Below are 19,565 nucleotides of genomic sequence, written 5' to 3' on the forward strand. Positions count from 1 at the left end.
CACAAGGGAAGACCGTGGCTACAACCACATGACACAACCTGGATGTCACAAGGGAAGACCGTGGGTGCAACCACATGACACAACCTGGATGTCACAAGGGAAGACCGTGGCTACAACCACATGACACAACCTGAATGTCACAAGGGAAGACCGTGGCTACAACCACATGACACAACCTGAATGTCACAAGGGAAGACCGTGGCTACAACCACATGACACAACCTGGATGTCACAAGGGAAGACCGTGGGTGCAACCACATGACACAACCTGGATGTCACAAGGGAAGACTGTGGCTACAACCAGGACATGACGCAATCCTGAATGTCCCAGAAGAAAGAAAACAGCTGGAACCTACAGAAACATTTGCGGCAGAGATTGCCCATCTAAAATCAGCCACTAGAGCCTGCACTCAAGGGAAATATCTTTATCTCCAAATGCAAAATGTCATAGTTTTATGGGGTGTGGATGTATGGGGTGTATGGGGTGTGGATGTATGGTGTGTGGATGTATGGGGTGTATGGGGTGTGGATGTATGGTGTGTGGATGTACGGGGTGTGGATGTAAGGGCTGTGGATGTATGGGGTGTGGATGTATGGGGTGTGGATGTATGGTGTGTGGATGTATGGGGTGTGGATGTATGGGGTGTGGATGTATGGGGTGTGGATGTATGGGGTGTGGATGTACGGGGTGTGGATGTATGGGGTGTGGATGTATGGTGTGTGGATGTATGGGGTGTGGATGTATGGGGTGTGGATGTATGGGGTGTGGATGTATGGGGTGTGGATGTATGGGGTGTGGATGTACGGGGTGTGGATGTATGGGGTGTGGATGTATGGGGTGTGGATGTATGGTGTGTGGATGTATGGGGTGTGGATGTACGGGGTGTGGATGTATGGGGTGTGGATGTATGGGGTGTGGATGTATGGGGTGTGGATGTATGGGTGTGGATGTATGGGGTGTGGATGGTTGGGATGTGGATGGTTGGGGTGTGGATGATGTGGATGTATGGGGTGTGGATGGTTGGGGTGTGGATGTATGGGGTGTGAATGTATTAGTGTGGATGTATGGGGTGTGGATGGTTGGGGTGTGGATGGTTGGGGTGTGGATGTGGATGTATGGGGTGTGGATGTATGGGGTGTGGATGTATGGGGTGTGGATGTATGTGGTGTGGATGTATGGGGTATGGATGTATGGGGTGTGGATGTATGGGGTGTGGATGTATGGGGTGTGGATGTATGGGGTTTGGATGTATGGGGTGTGGATGTATGGGGTGTGGATGTATGGGGTGTGGATGTATGGGGTGTGGATGTATAGGGTGTGGATGTATGGGGTGTGGATGTATGGGGTGTGGATGTATGGGGTGTGGATGTATGGGGTGTGGATGTATGGGGTGTGGATGTATGGGGTGTGGATGTATGGTGTGTGGATGTATGGGGTGTGGATGTATGGGGTGTATGGGGTGTGGATGTATGGGGTGTGGATGTATGGTGTGTGGATGTATGGGGTGTGGATGTATGGTGTGTGGATGTATGGGGTGTGGATGTATGGGGTGTGGATGGTTGGGATGTGGATGGTTGGGGTGTGGATGTATGCGGTGTGGATGTATGCGGTGTGGATGGTTGGGGTGTGGATGTATGGGGTGTGGATGGTTGGGGTGTGGATGGTTGGGGTGTGGATGATGTGGATGTATGGGGTGTGGATGTATGGGGTGTGGATGTACGGGGTGTGGATGTATGGGGTGTGGATCTATGGGGTGTGGATGTATGGGGTATGGATGTATGGTGTGTGGATGTATGGGGTGTGGATGTATGGGGTGTGGATGTATGGGGTGTGGATGTATGTGGTGTGGATGTATGGGGTGTGGATGTACGGGGTGTGGATGTATGGGGTGTGGATGTATGGGGTGTGGATGGTTGGGGTGTGGATATATGGGGTATGGATGTATGGTGTATGGATGTTTGCGTTGTGGATGTATGGGGTGTGGATGTACGGGGTGTGGATGGTTGGGGTGTGGATGTATGTGGTGTGGATGTATGGGGTGTGGATGTATGGGGTGTGGATGTATGGGGTGTGGATGGTTGGGGTGTGGATATATGGGGTATGGATGTATGGGGTATGGATGGTTGCGTTGTGGATGTATGGGGTGTGGATGTATGGGGTGTATGGGGTGTGGATGGTTGGGGTGTGGTTGTATGGGGTGTGGATGTTTGGGTATGGATGTATGGGGATGGATGTATGGCGTGTGGATGTATGGGGTGTGGATGGTTGGGGTGTGGATGGTTGGGGTGTGAGTAGGTGGGAGGCTGGATGTTTCGGGTGTGGATGGTTGGTGCCGGAAATGGTGGCTACGCTTCTGCGACAAGCGACCACCTCTAGAGAACAAATTTCGTTCAAGTTCATAACTAGATGTTTCATTAATTGAATCCACTGTTTGACAATTGTTGACCAAACCAGTTAAAGGTTTGACAAGTGTTGACCACACCAGTCAAAGGTTTGACAAGTGTTGACCAAACCAGTCAAAGGTTTGACAAGTGTTGACCACACCAGTCAAAGGTTTGACAAGTCTTGACCACACCAGTCAAAGGTTTGACAAGTCTTGACCACACCAGTCAAAGGTTTGACAAGTCTTGACCACACCAGTCAAAGGTTTGACAAGTGTTGACCACACCAGTCAAAGGTTTGACAAGTGTTGACCACACCAGTCAAAGGTTTGACAAGTGTTGACCACATCAGTCAAAGGTTTGACAAGTCTTGACCACACCAGTCAAAGGTTTGACAAGTGTTGACCACACCAGTCAAAGGTTTGACAAGTCTTGACCACACCAATCAGATGTCGTTTTAGAAACGATGCTTCATCATTTTACATTAACATCCATTTTTAAGTTATGTCGCAAAAATTAAAAAAACAACCAGAAATGACTTAATGAAAGATGGTTGTAACAAACAATTTTTAAAACAGTTTATCCGATTATTGCATTGTTTTATTTATAAAGCTGGGAATCTGCTTCGGCACTGCTGTTAACATTGTCTTAGGTTTAGCCCACACCTCCATAACAATTGTCCTGCGACAATTCTTCTGTGGACTTGGTGAAATAGATATACTCGCTCTAGGTTACAGCCGTCAACATTATCCTTACCGCCGAGTTGATCAATGGTATTGTCCAGAATGTTACTCCATGTCTAGGCTACAGCCGGCTAGATTATCCTTACCGCAGAATGTTACTCCATGTCTAGGCTACAGCCGGCTAGATTATCCTTACCGCAGAATGTTACTCCATGTCTAGGCTACAGCCGGCTAGATTATCCTTACCGCAGAATGTTACTCCACGTCTAGGCTACAGCCGGCTAGATTATCCTTACCGCAGAATGTTACTCCATGTCTAGGCTACAGCCGGCTAGATTATCCTTACCGCAGAATGTTACTCCACGTCTAGGCTACAGCCGGCTAGATTATCCTTACCGCAGAATGTTACTCCACGTCTAGGCTACAGCCGGCTAGATTATCCTTACCGCAGAATGTTACTCCACGTCTAGGCTACAGCCGGCTAGATTATCCTTACCGCAGAATGTTACTCCACGTCTAGGCTACAGCCGGCTAGATTATCCTTACCGCAGAATGTTACTCCACGTCTAGACCTATGACTCTCCTGTTCTCGGTGACTTCCAGGAAAATAATGCAAGCGCCATAGTTGAGAAAGCCACACGCTTATTTACCGATACTGGTTAACTAGTCTCTGTTGTAAAGGTAAATTTCCTATCTTTCAACAGGCAGTGCCTTGTCTAATGCAGATATAGGAGCGCTATGTATAGAGCGAGTTACAGTTGCATTAGTTGGTTGTGTGGAAGTCGGCCTTCTCGATAGTGATCAAATCCATTAGAAGTAGGTAGGGGCGGTTTAGATGTGCGTTGAGTAGTAGGTTTCTGTTCAATTGTAGTTGGCTGCTGGGTTGTAGGTTTCTGTTCAGTAATAGGTGGTTGTTGGGCTGTAGGTTTCTTTTCAATTGTTTCTTTTCAGTTTAAGTAGGCTTTTGATATCTAGGCTTTTAACATAAAGCAATATCGAGGGATGCGGGGTCCTTAGTTGTCCTGATACTCCCGTCAACCTAAAGCAATATCGAGGGATGCGGGGTCCTTAGTAGTCCTGATACTCCCGTCAACCTAAAGCAATATCGAGGGATGCGGGGTCCTTAATAGTCCTGATACTCCCGTCAACCTAAAGCAATATCGAAGGATGCGGGGTCCTTAGTTGTCCTGATACTCCCGTCAACCTAAAGCAATATCGAGGGCTTGCGGGTCCCTAATAGTCCTGGTACTGCTGGTCATGCGGACGTACTTGATGCCCAAGTACGAGTACATTCTCTCAGCTGGAGCTGGGTCACGAGGCTTGACGCACAACTCTAAGACCCTCTTATTTAACTTTACCTTACCTTCTTTATCTGAAACGTTGGCGAAATTGATGGAGTACTCCTCAGCTCTCACATAGGGCTTGATATCCCTGATAACGGATTTGATTTTACGACTGAGATGTAGGGTTTGTTTATATCTTAGGCGCAAGCCAACGACTATCCCGTTATCGTCGACTCCAAAGAAAAGAATGCCACCGCCAGAGTTGAGGAACCCAGTCACGTATTTACCAATTAGTTGTCCGAATTCAGTTTCGTTACCGATATGTCCCCCCATTTTAAACTCGACGTGCCTCGACTCAGAGCCGACTAAACTGCCAACGACATAGGTGATAGTTTCTGGACAGTTGCACGGGTTGACTGCTATAGTGGAAGTCGTCTTAGTTTTAGGTTTACCATCGTCCACCTCACCCGCAGCAGTTGTAGGTTGCTCTGAGGTTGTAGGTTCGGTTTTCGGTTCAATTATAGGTGGCGATTTACCTTTCTCTTTCTTTACAGGAGGCTGTTGGACCGTAGGTTCTGGCAACGGTGGCGATTTACCTTTCTCTTTCTTTACAGGAGGCTGTTGGACCGTAGGTTCTGGCAACGGTGGCGATTTACCTTTCTCTTTCTTTACAGGAGGCTGTTGGACCGTAGGTTCTGGCAACGGTGGCGATTTACCTTTCTCTTTCTTTACAGGAGGCTGTTGGACCGTAGGTTCTGGCAACGGTGGCGATTTACCTTTCTCTTTCTTTACAGGAGGCTGTTGGACCGTAGGTTCTGGCAACGGTGGCGATTTACCTTTCTCTTTCTTTACAGGAGGCTGTTGGACCGTAGGTTCTGGCAACGGTGGCGATTTACCTTTCTCTTTCTTTACAGGAGGCTGTTGGACCGTAGGTTCTGGCAACGGTGGCGATTTACCTTTCTCTTTCTTTACAGGAGGCTGTTGGACCGTAGGTTCTGGCAACGGTGGCGATTTACCTTTCTCTTTCTTTACAGGAGGCTGTTGGACCGTAGGTTCTGGCAACGGTGGCGATTTACCTTCCGCTTTCTTTACAGGAGGCTGTTGGACCGTAGGTTCTGGCAACGGTGGCGATTTACCTTCCGCTTTCTTTACAGGAGGCTGTTGGACCGTAGGTTCTGGCAACGGTGGCGATTTACCTTTCTCTTTCTTTACAGGAGGCTGTTGGACCGTAGGTTCTGGCAACGGTGGCGATTTACCTTCCGCTTTCTTTACAGGAGGCTGTTGGACCGTAGGTTCTGGCAACGGTGGCGATTTACCTTTCTCTTTCTTTACAGGAGGCTGTTGGACCGTAGGTTCTGGCAACGGTGGCGATTTACCTTTCTCTTTCTTTACAGGAGGCTGTTGGACCGTAGGTTCTGGCAACGGTGGCGATTTACCTTTCGCTTTCTTTACAGGAGGCTGTTGGACCGTAGGTTCTGGCAACGGTGGCGATTTACCTTTCTCTTTCTTTACAGGAGGCTGTTGGGCCGTAGGTTCTGGCGACTGTAAACATGTAGCTTCTTCCTCAAACTCATCAAGTACCGATAGTTTGTTTCCCACGATGAGGAAAACCGTCCTTTTCATTCTCTGTAGAAAAAGTTTGTAATACTTGATCAGACAAAGTCAGTGATTATTCGGTTAATTACAATGACAAACGCTTTCGACTGCATTTTCTGATTTACAACGTTTGGCTGAATAAACTTCGAAAACAAATATTAAAATACTGTTGGGATCTTTCGGGTTGGGGGGGGGGGGGGGGGGTCGAGTAACAAAAATAAAAATTTATTTTAAAAAACAAGCACCTTTGTTATGTAAACCAAAAATATGTCGAGTATGTTGAAAAGAATATTCTTTTACAGAAATCAGTGAGTTCAGATGGTATACGATACTTTTTTCTTCAGATGGTATGCGATACTTTTTTCTTCAGATGGTATGCGATACTTTTTTCTTCAGATGGTATGCGATACTTTTTTCTTCAGATGGCATGCGATACTTTTTTCTTCAGATCGTATGCGATACTTTTTTCTTCAGAGGGTATGCGATACTTTTTTCTTCAGAGGGTATGCGATACTTTTTTCTTCAGAGGGTATGCGATACTTTTTTCTAACTTTTTAAATTCAATACTACGTTTTTTATGTGTAGTCTCAATACACAATCAAATTATTTTATCAGTAATTTTTATTCTATGAGGTACCAATACACAATCAAATTATTTTATCAGTAATTTTTATTCTATGAGGTACCAATACACAATCAAATCAGAGACGTCGCGATGCCGGAGCGGGGGAGGGGTTGCGGACCGCACCGGATGACACCATGTATGCGGGGGCTGACACCAAGGCAAAAAATTGCAAAATGTACAGTAAAAAAGTTAAAAACTCTTTGAAGTACATACGACCATTGTTACAACAAGGTTGAGGTGACACTATGACGTAGATGTGCTAAATATAAAGAAAGCAATGCTACATCCAACTGTATTATTAACAGACTATAGATAAACATCGTTACTATAAAGTCTGTAGGTAGTTATACAAACACACGCACACGCACACACACACACACATATATATATATATATATATATATATATATATATATATATATATATATATATATATATATATATATATATATATATACTTTGTTTTTTCGGAGAGGTGACACCACGAAGTACCGCACCGGGTGACACCCGACCTAACGACGCCACTGAGTATATGTTTAGGGATGTTTCAGCTACGAGTGGTGACTTTATATCATTAGTGACATTGCTAGGTAAATTAAAAGATAGTTAATCGACAAATACAAAATATCTATACCATTTGATGATTGGTGTATGGTCATATCGCTTGATTTTCTGAAAGTTTCGCTGTCAGGGTTAGTTTGCACTTATGATAAAGTTATAGTCATGATAAGGGTAGCTATAATAATGAAGAAAGGTGCCCGTGCGTTTTGATACCCACCGCGCGGAAAACATTAAAATATTCAACACATTTCCACCTCCACATTATTTAATTAAGTAGCAACGTTAACAACTTATTAAGTAAAATGTATTAAGTAACAACGTTAAAGTATTCAATAACAATACACCTACTGAACAATTAAGTAACAACGTTAAGGTATTCAAAATAATCACATATTCACCATTGAATGAAGTAACAATGTAATGTTAATATTTTCTAGATGCCCACCTTTATGTGACAGTCAGTCGGGATCCTCTCCACCATCAAATTTTTTGGGTCGTCGATCAGATTCATCATCTCAGGGATGTTCTCCAACTTCTGTAAATTTTTGAAATGATCAAAAGCTACGGTCTCGCTAGCTTGATTTCTGAAGATGAGCTCGACTAAACCTTGGTTATCCGGCACGACGATATGTTTGACACTAGTTTCAGTAAGCTTCAGTTGTTGCAGCACTTTGTTTAGATCGATTGCGATCGTCGCTGCCGGTTTTTTGTAGAGATTGCTCAAGAGGATGCCGACTGACTGTTGTTTCGTTTTGCACTTTTTTCCTTTGGAAGTCATGATGAAGTTGATTGGGGGTAGATCTAGATCTAGTTACTCAAATGTTAAGATCCGGTTGTCATTCAGTTGACCTTTTCCAGCTTCAACTCAAGTTTGCTTCGGATTAAGTTCGCTTTATTTCAACGGATGGTTGATTCTTGTTGTATTGCTTTTGACAAGTAGATCTAGTGTTTTTAATTTGAGAATCTGATTCTTTTTTTAAATTTGTAAAATAACTAGGCAAAATCGGATGATAAGACAGGGTTTACCAACCCGCCATTTATCGTAACTGAAAGTTGTTAACATCCGTTTCTCGCCGACTCAAAATTGTGCTTTATTTACCATGCAAAAATGGGGAATTCCCACGTTTATTGTACTAGCAAATCAGCAATGGGCATCAACGATTAGATGAGAATCTTTCCATCATTCTTGTTGAGATGGACAAGAATAAAATAAAATAAAAACCTTTTGGTAACAAGCTTTGATATAATAATTCACTAAAAAGTAGAAAATAAATAATTCTCCTCAGTATACAGCAATGCAACTATTTAAATAATCATAAAGTCCTGTAACTCTATTGTAAATAAAAACATGTAAAGTACTAAAAAAAATCATAAAAAACGTTTTAATTACAAGCTTTTACGCAATAATGCACTAAAAAGTAGAATATAAATTATACACTACTATTTAAATTACTATAAAGAAAAGCGTGGTTCTCTTCCTAAATATTAGTAAAGGTATCCAATAGACACTAAAGTGGCCCACGCTTTTCTTTATAGTTATTTAAATAGTAGTGTATAATTTATAGTGTTATAATTTTATACCCCCGGTAGAATGTCTATGCCACCTCCACTTCCCCTCAAAGAAATGACGTTATCGATACTCCATAATAATAAACCGGGAGTGATCTCCCCTAAACTTTCTCGAATATTCTTATATAAAATAACAGGGGATGGAAACTCGGGCTATAGACATGATTTTTAATCCATTTTAAATACTTAAAGTTTTAAAAATAGAATAAAATCTCGTAGACAAATTAATTGCACACCAAGTGAACGCAAATAAAAAAAGCGCATAATAGTGCGCAATATTATTAGTACTTTTAAAATTTACATTAGTTTTTTGAGAAATCGGAAGTAGCGTAAATTACTACTTCCAGTCAACGGAAATTACTCAAAATTTTACAGAAGGTAGAGAATTAGATCTTTTACTTACACGTGAAATTTCATTTATCTATCTGAAATAGTACTCAAGTTATAGGCTTTTTAAAAATTCAAAGTAGGAAAAGTACCACTTCCGGTTATCGGAAATCGCTCAAAAGTTGATACGGATCTACGATTTTGATAAAATACTTATATATGAAATTTCATCAACCTAGCTGTAACGGTACTCAAGTTATCGTGTTTACAGACGGACAGACACACACACAGACAGACACACACACACACAGACATACGGACAAGATTGCAAAATTATGTTTTTCCGTATCAGTGAGGTGTAAAACGTCGAGATTTGTAAAAATCTCGATTTTTTTTTTTGCACGATTACAATACTTTCTCTATACTACGTACATACGAGAAAGTAAAAATACTGACATTACGGACTAAATTATGTGTCTAATGTTATAAGTATTTTGCGTGAAGAGTTTCTCTTCTGGTAGGGGGAAAGCCCCTTTTACCCCCCTCCCCCCCCCCCCCGACAGTAGAACGTCTATTCCCCTCCCCCCCCCCCCCCCAAAAAAAAAGGCGTAATATAATTTATATAGAATATATATACTTCTACCAGTGTCGTCCTCCCCCGACCCGTCGAAATGAATTCGCCCCTCTAAAAATTCAAGTTAACCCCCCTCCCCCGGGGAAAAAAGCCTGAAACGAACACTGTGTGCGTGAGTAAAATCTATCGGACGAAAGTAGGAGAAACGAACAATGTGCGCGTGAGTAAAATCTATCGGTCGAAAGTAGGAGAAACGAACACTGTGCGCGTGAGTAAAATATATCGGTCGAAAGTAGGAAAAGAGACGACACTAACAACCTAGCGCCCGTTGTATCTATCTCGTCACTAGAATAGTTTTAGTCTGTCCGGAACGCGCTAGAGAAAACATAAGTAAATTTAAAAGTTGCACAGCCAGCCGAAACTTCAGAAAGCTACACGAAAAAGAATGACTAGATTCTACAGTAAATAAATCAAATGCAAAAAAGATGAATATATAGGGGTCATCCATAAATGACGTCACGCTTTCCTTGACGATTTTTACCTCCCCCCCCCTCCCCTCCGTCACACGTCGTCACAAAAAGCCAGACCCCCCCCCCCTAAAATGACGTCACACCTTAACCTACAACCCCCCCATGAAATTGCAGTTGTGAATTTTTTTAAAACATCGATATTTTTCCCAAATCTTGTCTAAACTATTACAATTTATTAAAACAGTTATCTAAAACGCGAAATAACGTCTAAAATTCGTTTTCTAACATTGCTTTTTTATAATGCAAAAATGTGACGTCGCAACATCTGACCCCCCCCCCCCCTCCCCCTCATCACACATCGTCACAAAATTACGGACCCCCCCTCCCCCCTACGAGTGTGACGTCATTTATGGATGACCCCATAGTGCTATCATTTGTCCATGTGATAATATGTCCTGAGATAATTTGTCCTGCGATATTTTGTCTGGGATATTTAGTCTGAGATCATTTGTCATGTCGCCGTTTGTGTATATTTTCAGTGACAAACTGTAAAAAACCTACTTGTTTTTTGCTTTTTGTAGCTACAGAAAATACTTAAAACATCAAAATAATGCATCCAATCTTTAGTAAAGTGCAAAATAGAAAAAAAACCACCAAACAGATTTTTATAACCATGGCTTTAATTGAACATCCAAATAATTACGATACCATTCTATGTTGATTACTCTTACTTGAAAAAAAAATAGTTACACCTAGCATTTCATTTCTTTAATTTGAAATAGTATTATACCTGGCGTGTCTTTAAATTGAAATATTGTTATACCTGATTTATCTTTAACTTGACATATTGTTATACCTGATTTATCTTTAACTTGACATATTGTTATACTTGAGTTATCTTTAACTTGACATATTGTTATACCTGGCGTGTCTTTAACTTGACATATTGTTATACCTGATTTATCTTTAACTTGACATATTGTTATACTTGAGTTATCTTTAACTTGACATATTGTTATACCTGGCGTGTCTTTAACTGGACATATTGTTATACCTGGCGTGTCTTTAACTTGACATATTGTTATACCTGATTTATCTTTAACTTGACATATTGTTATACTTGAGTTATCTTTAACTTGACATATTGTTATACTTGGCGTGTCTTTAACTAGACATATTGTTATACTTGGCGTGTCTTTAACTAGACATATTGTTATACTTGGCGTGTCTTTAACTAGACATATTGTTATACTTGGCGTGTCTTTAACTAGACATATTGTTATACTTGGCGTGTCTTTAACTTGACATATTGTTATACCTGGCGTGTCTTTAACTGGACATATTATTATACTTGGCGTGTCTTTAACTTGACATATTGTTATACTTGGCGTGTCTTTAACTTGACATATTGTTATACCTGGCGTGTCTTTAACTGGACATATTGTTATACTTGGCGTGTCTTTAACTTGACATATTGTTATACCTGATTTATCTTTAACTTGACATATTGTTATACCTGGCTTATCTTTAACTTGACATATTGTTATACTTGAGTTATCTTTAACTTGACATATTGTTATACCTGGCGTGTCTTTAACTTGACATATTGTTATACCTGATTTATCTTTAACTTGACATATTGTTATACCTGGCGTGTCTTTAACTTGACATATTGTTATACCTGGCGTGTCTTTAACTTGACATATTGTTATACCTGATTTATCTTTAACTTGACATATTGTTATACTTGGCGTGTCTTTAACTAGACATATTGTTATACCTGATTTATCTTTAACTTGACATATTGTTATACCTGGCTTATCTTTAACTTGACATATTGTTATACCTGAATTATCTTTAACTTGACATATTGTTATACCTGAATTATCTTTAACTTGACATATTGTTATACCTGATTTATCTTTAACTTGACATATTGTTATACCTGGCGTGTCTTTAACTTGACATATTGTTATACCTTATTTATCTTTAACTTGACATATTGTTATACCTGGCGTGTCTTTAACTGGACATATTGTTATACTTGGCGTGTCTTTAACTAGACATATTGTTATACCTGATTTATCTTTAACTTGACATATTGTTATACCTGGCGTGTCTTTAACTTGACATATTGTTATACTTGAGTTATCTTTAACTTGACATATTGTTATACCTGAATTATCTTTAACTTGACATATTGTTATACTTGAGTTATCTTTAACTTGACATATTGTTATACCTGGCGTGTCTTTAACTTGACATATTGTTATACCTTATTTATCTTTAACTTGACATATTGTTATACCTTATTTATCTTTAACTTGACATATTGTTATACTTGGCATGTCTTTAACTTGACATATTGTTATACCTTATTTATCTTTAACTTGACATATTGTTATACCTGGCGTGTCTTTAACTGGACATATTGTTATACTTGGCGTGTCTTTAACTTGACATATTGTTATACCTGATTTATCTTTAACTTGACATATTGTTAAAACTGGCGTGTCTTTAACTTGACATATTGTTATACTTGAGTTATCTTTAACTTGACATATTTTTATACTTGGCGTGTCTTTAACTTGACATATTGTTATACCTGAATTATCTTTAACTTGACATATTGTTATACCTGGCGTGTCTTTAACTAGACATATTGTTATACCTGGCGTGTCTTTAACTTGACATATTGTTATACCTGGCTTATCTTTAACTTGACATATTGTTATACCTGGCGTGTCTTTAACTTGACATATTGTTATACCTGGCGTGTCTTTAATTTGACATATTGTTATACCTGGCGTGTCTTTAAATTGAAATATTGTTATACCTGGCTTATCTTTAACTTGACATATTGTTATACCTGGCTTATCTTTAACTTGACATATTGTTATACCTGAATTATCTTTAACTTGACATATTGTTATACCTGAATTATCTTTAACTTGAAATATTGTTATACCTGGCTTATCTTTAACTTGACATATTGTTATTCCATGGCGTGTCTTTAACTTGACATATTGTTATTCCATGGCGTGTCTTTAACTTGACATATTGTTATACCTGATTTATCTTTAACTTGACATATTGTTATACCTGGCGTGTCTTTAACTTGACATATTGTTATACTTGGCGTGTCTTTAACTAGACATATTGTTATACCTGGCGTGTCTTTAACTAGACATATTGTTATACTTGGCGTGTCTTTAAATTGAAATATTGTTATACTTGGCGTGTCTTTAAATTGAAATATTGTTATACCTGTCGTGTCTTTAACTTGACATATTGTTATACCTGATTTATCTTTAACTTGACATATTGTTATACCTGGCGTGTCTTTAACTTGACATATTGTTATACCTGATTTATCTTTAACTAGACATATTGTTATACTTGGCGTGTCTTTAACTTGACATATTGTTATACCTGATTTATCTTTAACTTGACATATTGTTATACCTGATTTATCTTTAACTTGACATATTGTTATACCTGAATTATCTTTAACTTGACATATTGTTATACCTGATTTATCTTTAACTTGACATATTGTTATACATGGCGCGTCTTTAACTTGACATATTGTTATACCTGGCGTGTCTTTAACTTGACATATTGTTATACCTGAATTATCTTTAACTTGACATATTGTTATACCTGAATTATCTTTAACTTGACATATTGTTATACTTGGCATGTCTTTAACTTGACATATTGTTATACCTCGCTTATCTTCAACTTGACATATTGTTATACTTGGCATGTCTTTAACTTGACATATTGTTATACCTCAATTATCTTTAACTTGACATATTGTTATACCTGAATTATCTTTAACTTGACATATTGTTATACTTGGCATGTCTTTAACTTGACATATTGTTATACCTCGCTTATCTTCAACTTGACATATTGTTATACCTTATTTATCTTTAACTTGACATATTGTTATACCTTATTTATCTTTAACTTGACATATTGTTATACCTTATTTATCTTTAACTTGACATATTGTTATACCTTATTTATCTTTAACTTGACATATTGTTATACTTGGCATGTCTTTAACTTGACATATTGTTATACCTTATTTATCTTTAACTTGACATATTGTTATACCTTATTTATCTTTAACTTGACATATTGTTATACCTTATTTATCTTTAACTTGACATATTGTTATACCTGATTTATCTTTAACTTGACATATTGTTATACCTTATTTATCTTTAACTTGACATATTGTTATACCTCGCTTATCTTCAACTTGACATATTGTTATACCTTATTTATCTTTAACTTGACATATTGTTATACCTGGCGTGTCTTTAACTTGACATATTGTTATACCTGGCGTGTCTTTAACTTGACATATTGTTATAACTTATTTATCTTTAACTTGACATATTGTTATACCTTATTTATCTTTAACTTGACATATTGTTATACTTGGCATGTCTTTAACTTGAAATATTGTTATACCTTATTTATCTTTAACTTGACATATTGTTATACCTTATTTATCTTTAACTTGACATATTGTTATACTTGGCATGTCTTTAACTTGACATATTGTTATACCTGGCGTGTCTTTAACTTGACATATTGTTATACCTTATTTATCTTTAACTTGACATATTGTTATACCTTATTTATCTTTAACTTGACATATTGTTATACCTTATTTATCTTTAACTTGACATATTGTTATACCTTATTTATCTTTAACTTGACATATTGTTATACCTTATTTATCTTTAACTTGACATATTGTTATACCTATTTTGCAGATTGTTCGACTGATGACAGTTGCGTGTGGCGGCCTTATTGGCTTCAGTGTATTCGCTGTGCTGGTCGCTCTGCTGGGAGTTTTTATATGCGTGTATCCCTCCAAGCCAAACAGGGTAGCGCCTATCATGGAAGACACAACAACCGGCCTGCCCAATGGAAAACATTTTTAAAATGGCCGCCGATTTGAATTCTGGAGACCATTACCATCCTGCCCAACGGAAAACATTTTTAAATTGACCGTCGATTTGAATTCTGGAGACCATTACCAGCGTGCCCAACGGAAAACATTTTTAAAATGGCCGTCGATTTGAATTCTGGAGACCATTACCATCCTGCCCAACGGAAAACATTTTTAAAATGACCGTCGATTTGAATTCTGGAGACCATTACCATCCTGCCCAACGGAAAACATTTTTAAAATGACCGTCGATTTGAATTCTGGAGACCATTACCAGCGTGCCCAACGGAAAACATTTTTAAAATGGCCGTCGATTATAATTCTGGAGACCATTACTGGTCACCCAGATGGCTAATTCGTTTCCTGCTAAGCAGAAAATAAAACTTTTACTAAAAGTGATCAACGACAAAGATGATTCAATATGAAGGATTCAGCATTCCACTCCGCTAGAAATATGGGTTAACTTTTGGCATTGGACTTTTATCTTCATACCAACTACTATTTGTTCTTCACAAGTGAAGTTATAAAGTTGGTCAATACAACTATATTAAGTGCAACTAAACTTTGGTCTTTGCAAAAGAATCTCTTCAGCTGATAAACTAAACTTTGGTCTTTACAAAAGAATCTCTTCAGCTGATAAACTAAACTTTGGTCTTTACAAAAGAATCTCTTCAGCTGATAAACTAAACTTTGGTCTTTAAAAAAGAATCTCTTCAGCTAATAAACTAAACTTTGGCCTTTGCAAAAGAATCTCTTCAGCTGATAAACTAAACTTTGGTCTTTACAAAAGAATCTCTTCAGCTGATAAACTAAACTTTGGTCTTTACAAAAGAATCTCTTCAGCTGATAAACTAAACTTTGGTCTTTACAAAAGAATCTCTTCAGCTGATAAACTAAACGTTGGTCTTTACAAAAGAATCTCTTCAGCTGATCAAATTAAACTTTGGTCTTTACAAATGAATCTCTTCAGCTGATAAACTAAACTTTGGTCTTTACAAAAGAATCTCTTCAGCTGATAAACTAAACTTTGGTCTTTACAAAAGAATCTCTTCAGCTGATAAACTAAACTTTGGTCTTTACAAAAGAATCTCTTCAGCTGATAAACTAAACTTTGGTCTTTACAAAAGAATCTCTTTAGCTGATAAACTAAACTTTGGTCTTTACAAAAGAATCTCTTCAGCTGATAAACTAAACTTTGGTCTTTACAAAAGAATCTCTTCAGCTGATAAACTAAACTGGTCTTTACAAAAGAATCTCTTCTCTTCAGCTGATAAACTAAACTTTGGTCTTTACAAAAGAATCTCTTCAGCTGATAAACTAAACTTTGGTCTTTACAAAAGAATCTCTTCAGCTGATAAACTTTGGTCTTTACAAAAGAATCTCTTCAGCTGATAAACTAAACTTTGGTCTTTACAAAAGAATCTCTTCAGCTGATAAACTAAACTTTGGTCTTTACAAAAGAATCTCTTCAGCTGATAAACTAAACTTTGGTCTTTACAAAAGAATCTCTTCAGCTGATAAACTAAACTTTGGTCTTTACAAAAGAATCTCTTCAGCTGATAAACTTTGGTCTTTACAAAAGAATCTCTTCAGCTGATAAACTAAACTGTGGTCTTTACAAAAGAATCTCTTCAGCTGATAAACTAAACTGTGGTCTTTACAAACGAATCTCTTCAGCTGATAAACTAAACTTTGGTCTTTACAAAAGAATCTCTTCAGCTGATAAACTTCTGCACAACTGGACCATAGAACAAACTACTTTGACTTTACACCTGAAGACAATGATTGGATTTCTGCAACTTGCATTCCTCCCCCCGATCAAACAACATACGCAATGTGTTTCTGTTTTTTGCACCTGGGGAGACCCCAGCTCAATTGTTGGCGAACATTGAAACTTTCAAGGTCATGAGCACCCAGCTGATTTGTTGGCGAACATTGAAACTTTCAAGGTTATGAGCACCCAGCTGATTTGTTGGCGAACATTGAAACTTTCAAGGTTATGAGCACCCAGCTGATTTGTTGGCGAACATTGAAACTTTCAAGGTTATGAGCACCCAGCTGATTTGTTGGCGAACATTTATCATGCCTGACAGGTAACATCCTGCGTTATACCTAACAGGTAACATCCTGCGTTATACCTGACAGGTAACATCCTGCGTGATGCCTGACAGGTAACATCCTGCGTCATGCCTGACAGGTAACATCCTGCGTCATGCCTGACAGGTAACATCCTGCGTCATGCCTGACAGGTAACATCCTGCGTCATGCCTGACAGGTAACATCCTGCGTTATGCCTGACAGGTAACATCCTGCGTCATGCCTGACAGGTAACATCCTGCGTCATGGCTGACAGGTAACATCCTGCGTCATGCCTGTGAGGTGATGACCTTTGTGAGGGCTGGCGTAGTGAATCGGTTATTCAAGGATCTCATGTTTGGTAGCTTTCAGCCATCTTGTTGGTGCAAGTATTAAAAACAGCAAGTTACGTTCAAGCCATTCCATATTTTACCACATTCTATTTATAAACTTTACAAATGAATTGATCGTGAAAACATTTGTATATGCCTTACTAATTCCGTGTTGTTGGTTTTTGTTTTATAATAGCTTCATGTGCTTTGTTTTATGTTAATATGTGTCTATTTATAGAACGCAAAGGAAATGAACTGTGATATTTATCGTGGATGTTGTTGTCAATTACAGCTGTGATTCTATGTTCATAAATAATGTATACCATAAATAATGTATACCATAAATAATGTATACCATAAATATAGATAGCTTAATCAAAACAAGAGTTAGTTGATTCATTACGAGTTTAATGTGTTGACCCATTACTAGGTAAAAAAAAAAAATTGAACCTACCTCTGAAATTTTTTACCCCCCCCCCCCCTACGCACAAGAAGCAAAATGTCTATCGCATACAGGCGCCCCCCCCCCCCCCCCCCGCGCACACACACACACGACTCTGCTCCCTGTGCACAAAGGGAAGTCACCTCGCCGTTGACATTTATTTTATACACAATAGCAACCATTCGGTCTCGGCCTGACGTAGCGTACAAGGCTAACCGACCCAAAAAATCTCAACTCAATCTCAGTGTGTCACAAATGCTCGCATTTTCCTCTAACAAATCTTAATCCAGATAATTACTGCTTCATATCAAATCTTAATCCAGATAATTACTGCTTCATATCAAATCTTAATCCAGATAATTACTGCTTCATATCAAATCTTAATCCAGATAATTACAGCTTCATATCAAATCTTAATCCAGATAATTACTGCTTCATATCAAATCTTAATCCAGATAATTACTGCTTCATATCAAATCTTAATCCAGATAATTACTGCTTCATATCAAATCTTAATCCAGATAATTACTGCTTCATATCAAATTCAACTCAAGAATTTTCAATCGCCAGCAGCAAAACATAAATTTTAAAACAAATTATAAAAAAATAAAAAATAAAAATAAAAATGCCATGCGTATGTTTCCATCACAATTTCCGTTCTATGGTTGTTATGGAAACCGTACGTCATCGGGGGTTTCGTGTTGCAGTACCGGAACAGCGGAGATAACTGTTATTAGTCTGTTGAACACACAACAAATGTTCATCATTTTAAAAAACAACTAGGAGATGTTTTCCAATAGGTAGGAAAAGTGGTTCCAAAAGTGGTTCCACTTTGTGTTGCCAGAAAGTATATTTTTGAACCAAAATTGAATATTTTAAAATATTTGTGAAATAAGTACAAAGTCACTTCCGGTTTTACTAAAGCTAAAAATATTTAAACACAAAATTACTAATACTATAATAGTAATTTACAAAACATTTTAATTTTAATTTGGATTAGTATAGTCAGGGTGTTGTGGTGAAAGGGGATGTTATATTATTTAATATAAATAAACTACTAGGCTATATTCCATTGTAATAATAAGTAAAGCGTAATTAATATCAACAGTTTCTTCTTCTTCTTCTTCTTCGTTCTTAATTATTAGTGTTGAAGGGGATCGAGATTTATCTGCCAGTGGGTTTGAACTCGAGACTTTGTTCGAATTTATCAACCATGAGCTTTTTTCCGACTCGACCACGCCTCCAACACAATTAAGCGTTACGTGTCAACTGGTTATGCGCCATTGAGGCCGTTGACTCCGATTTCAGCCTGCTTTTCTTTTTGGATTTGCTTCCATAGCCTTTGTCCAACCAAGAACAAACTACAAGGCAGCAGTTGTTTAATTTTGGAGTTGTCTCTCCTAGAAGAGTGGCTGTCCCCAGCTAACGAGCCTCATCTGCCCGAGGGTTCGAACTCGAGACTTTTCGGTTTAGCAACCATGAGCTTTACCGACTCGACCACGCCGACCTATCAACAGTTTAATATAAGCCTAATCAATCTAGATCGACCTCTGACTATGGGGTCATCTATTAACGATGTCACAACGATGCCAGACTCCCCCCTTCCCCAAAAAAAGTAAACCTAAGCCCCCTCCCCCCCCCCCCCCCCCCCCCCGCTATTGCAGCGATTT

The 19,565-nt window shown here is 38.5% G+C and overlaps 2 protein-coding genes across 2 annotated transcripts in view; one reads left to right on the forward strand and one right to left on the reverse strand.

Annotated features, from left to right (window-relative positions):
* LOC131946779 (uncharacterized) overlaps positions 1-15,037 on the forward strand; it is a gene marked incomplete at its 5' end in the record, with an annotated part of 64,798 nt that extends 49,761 nt beyond the window's left edge. Inside the window, one exon of the mRNA XM_059307706.1 lies at positions 14,867-15,037. Within this exon, the coding sequence (XP_059163689.1) occupies positions 14,867-15,037 (171 nt within the window). The remainder of the gene's footprint in view (positions 1-14,866) is intronic.
* On the reverse strand, positions 2,961-8,182 carry LOC131946781 (uncharacterized). Its single transcript, XM_059307708.1, has 2 exons — positions 7,576-8,182; positions 2,961-5,974 (listed from the first exon to the last, which is right to left on the reverse strand). The coding sequence occupies exons 1-2, from the start codon at positions 7,906-7,908 to the stop codon at positions 4,265-4,267; spliced, it is 2,043 nt and encodes a 680-aa protein (XP_059163691.1). The 5' UTR covers positions 7,909-8,182; the 3' UTR covers positions 2,961-4,264.
* Positions 15,038-19,565: the final 4,528 nt, after the last annotated feature.

Source organism: Physella acuta, unplaced genomic scaffold (assembly GCF_028476545.2).
Source record: "Physella acuta isolate Inbredline_101_S28 unplaced genomic scaffold, ASM2847654v3 ptg000571l, whole genome shotgun sequence".
Taxonomy (NCBI): Eukaryota; Metazoa; Mollusca; class Gastropoda; family Physidae; genus Physella; species Physella acuta.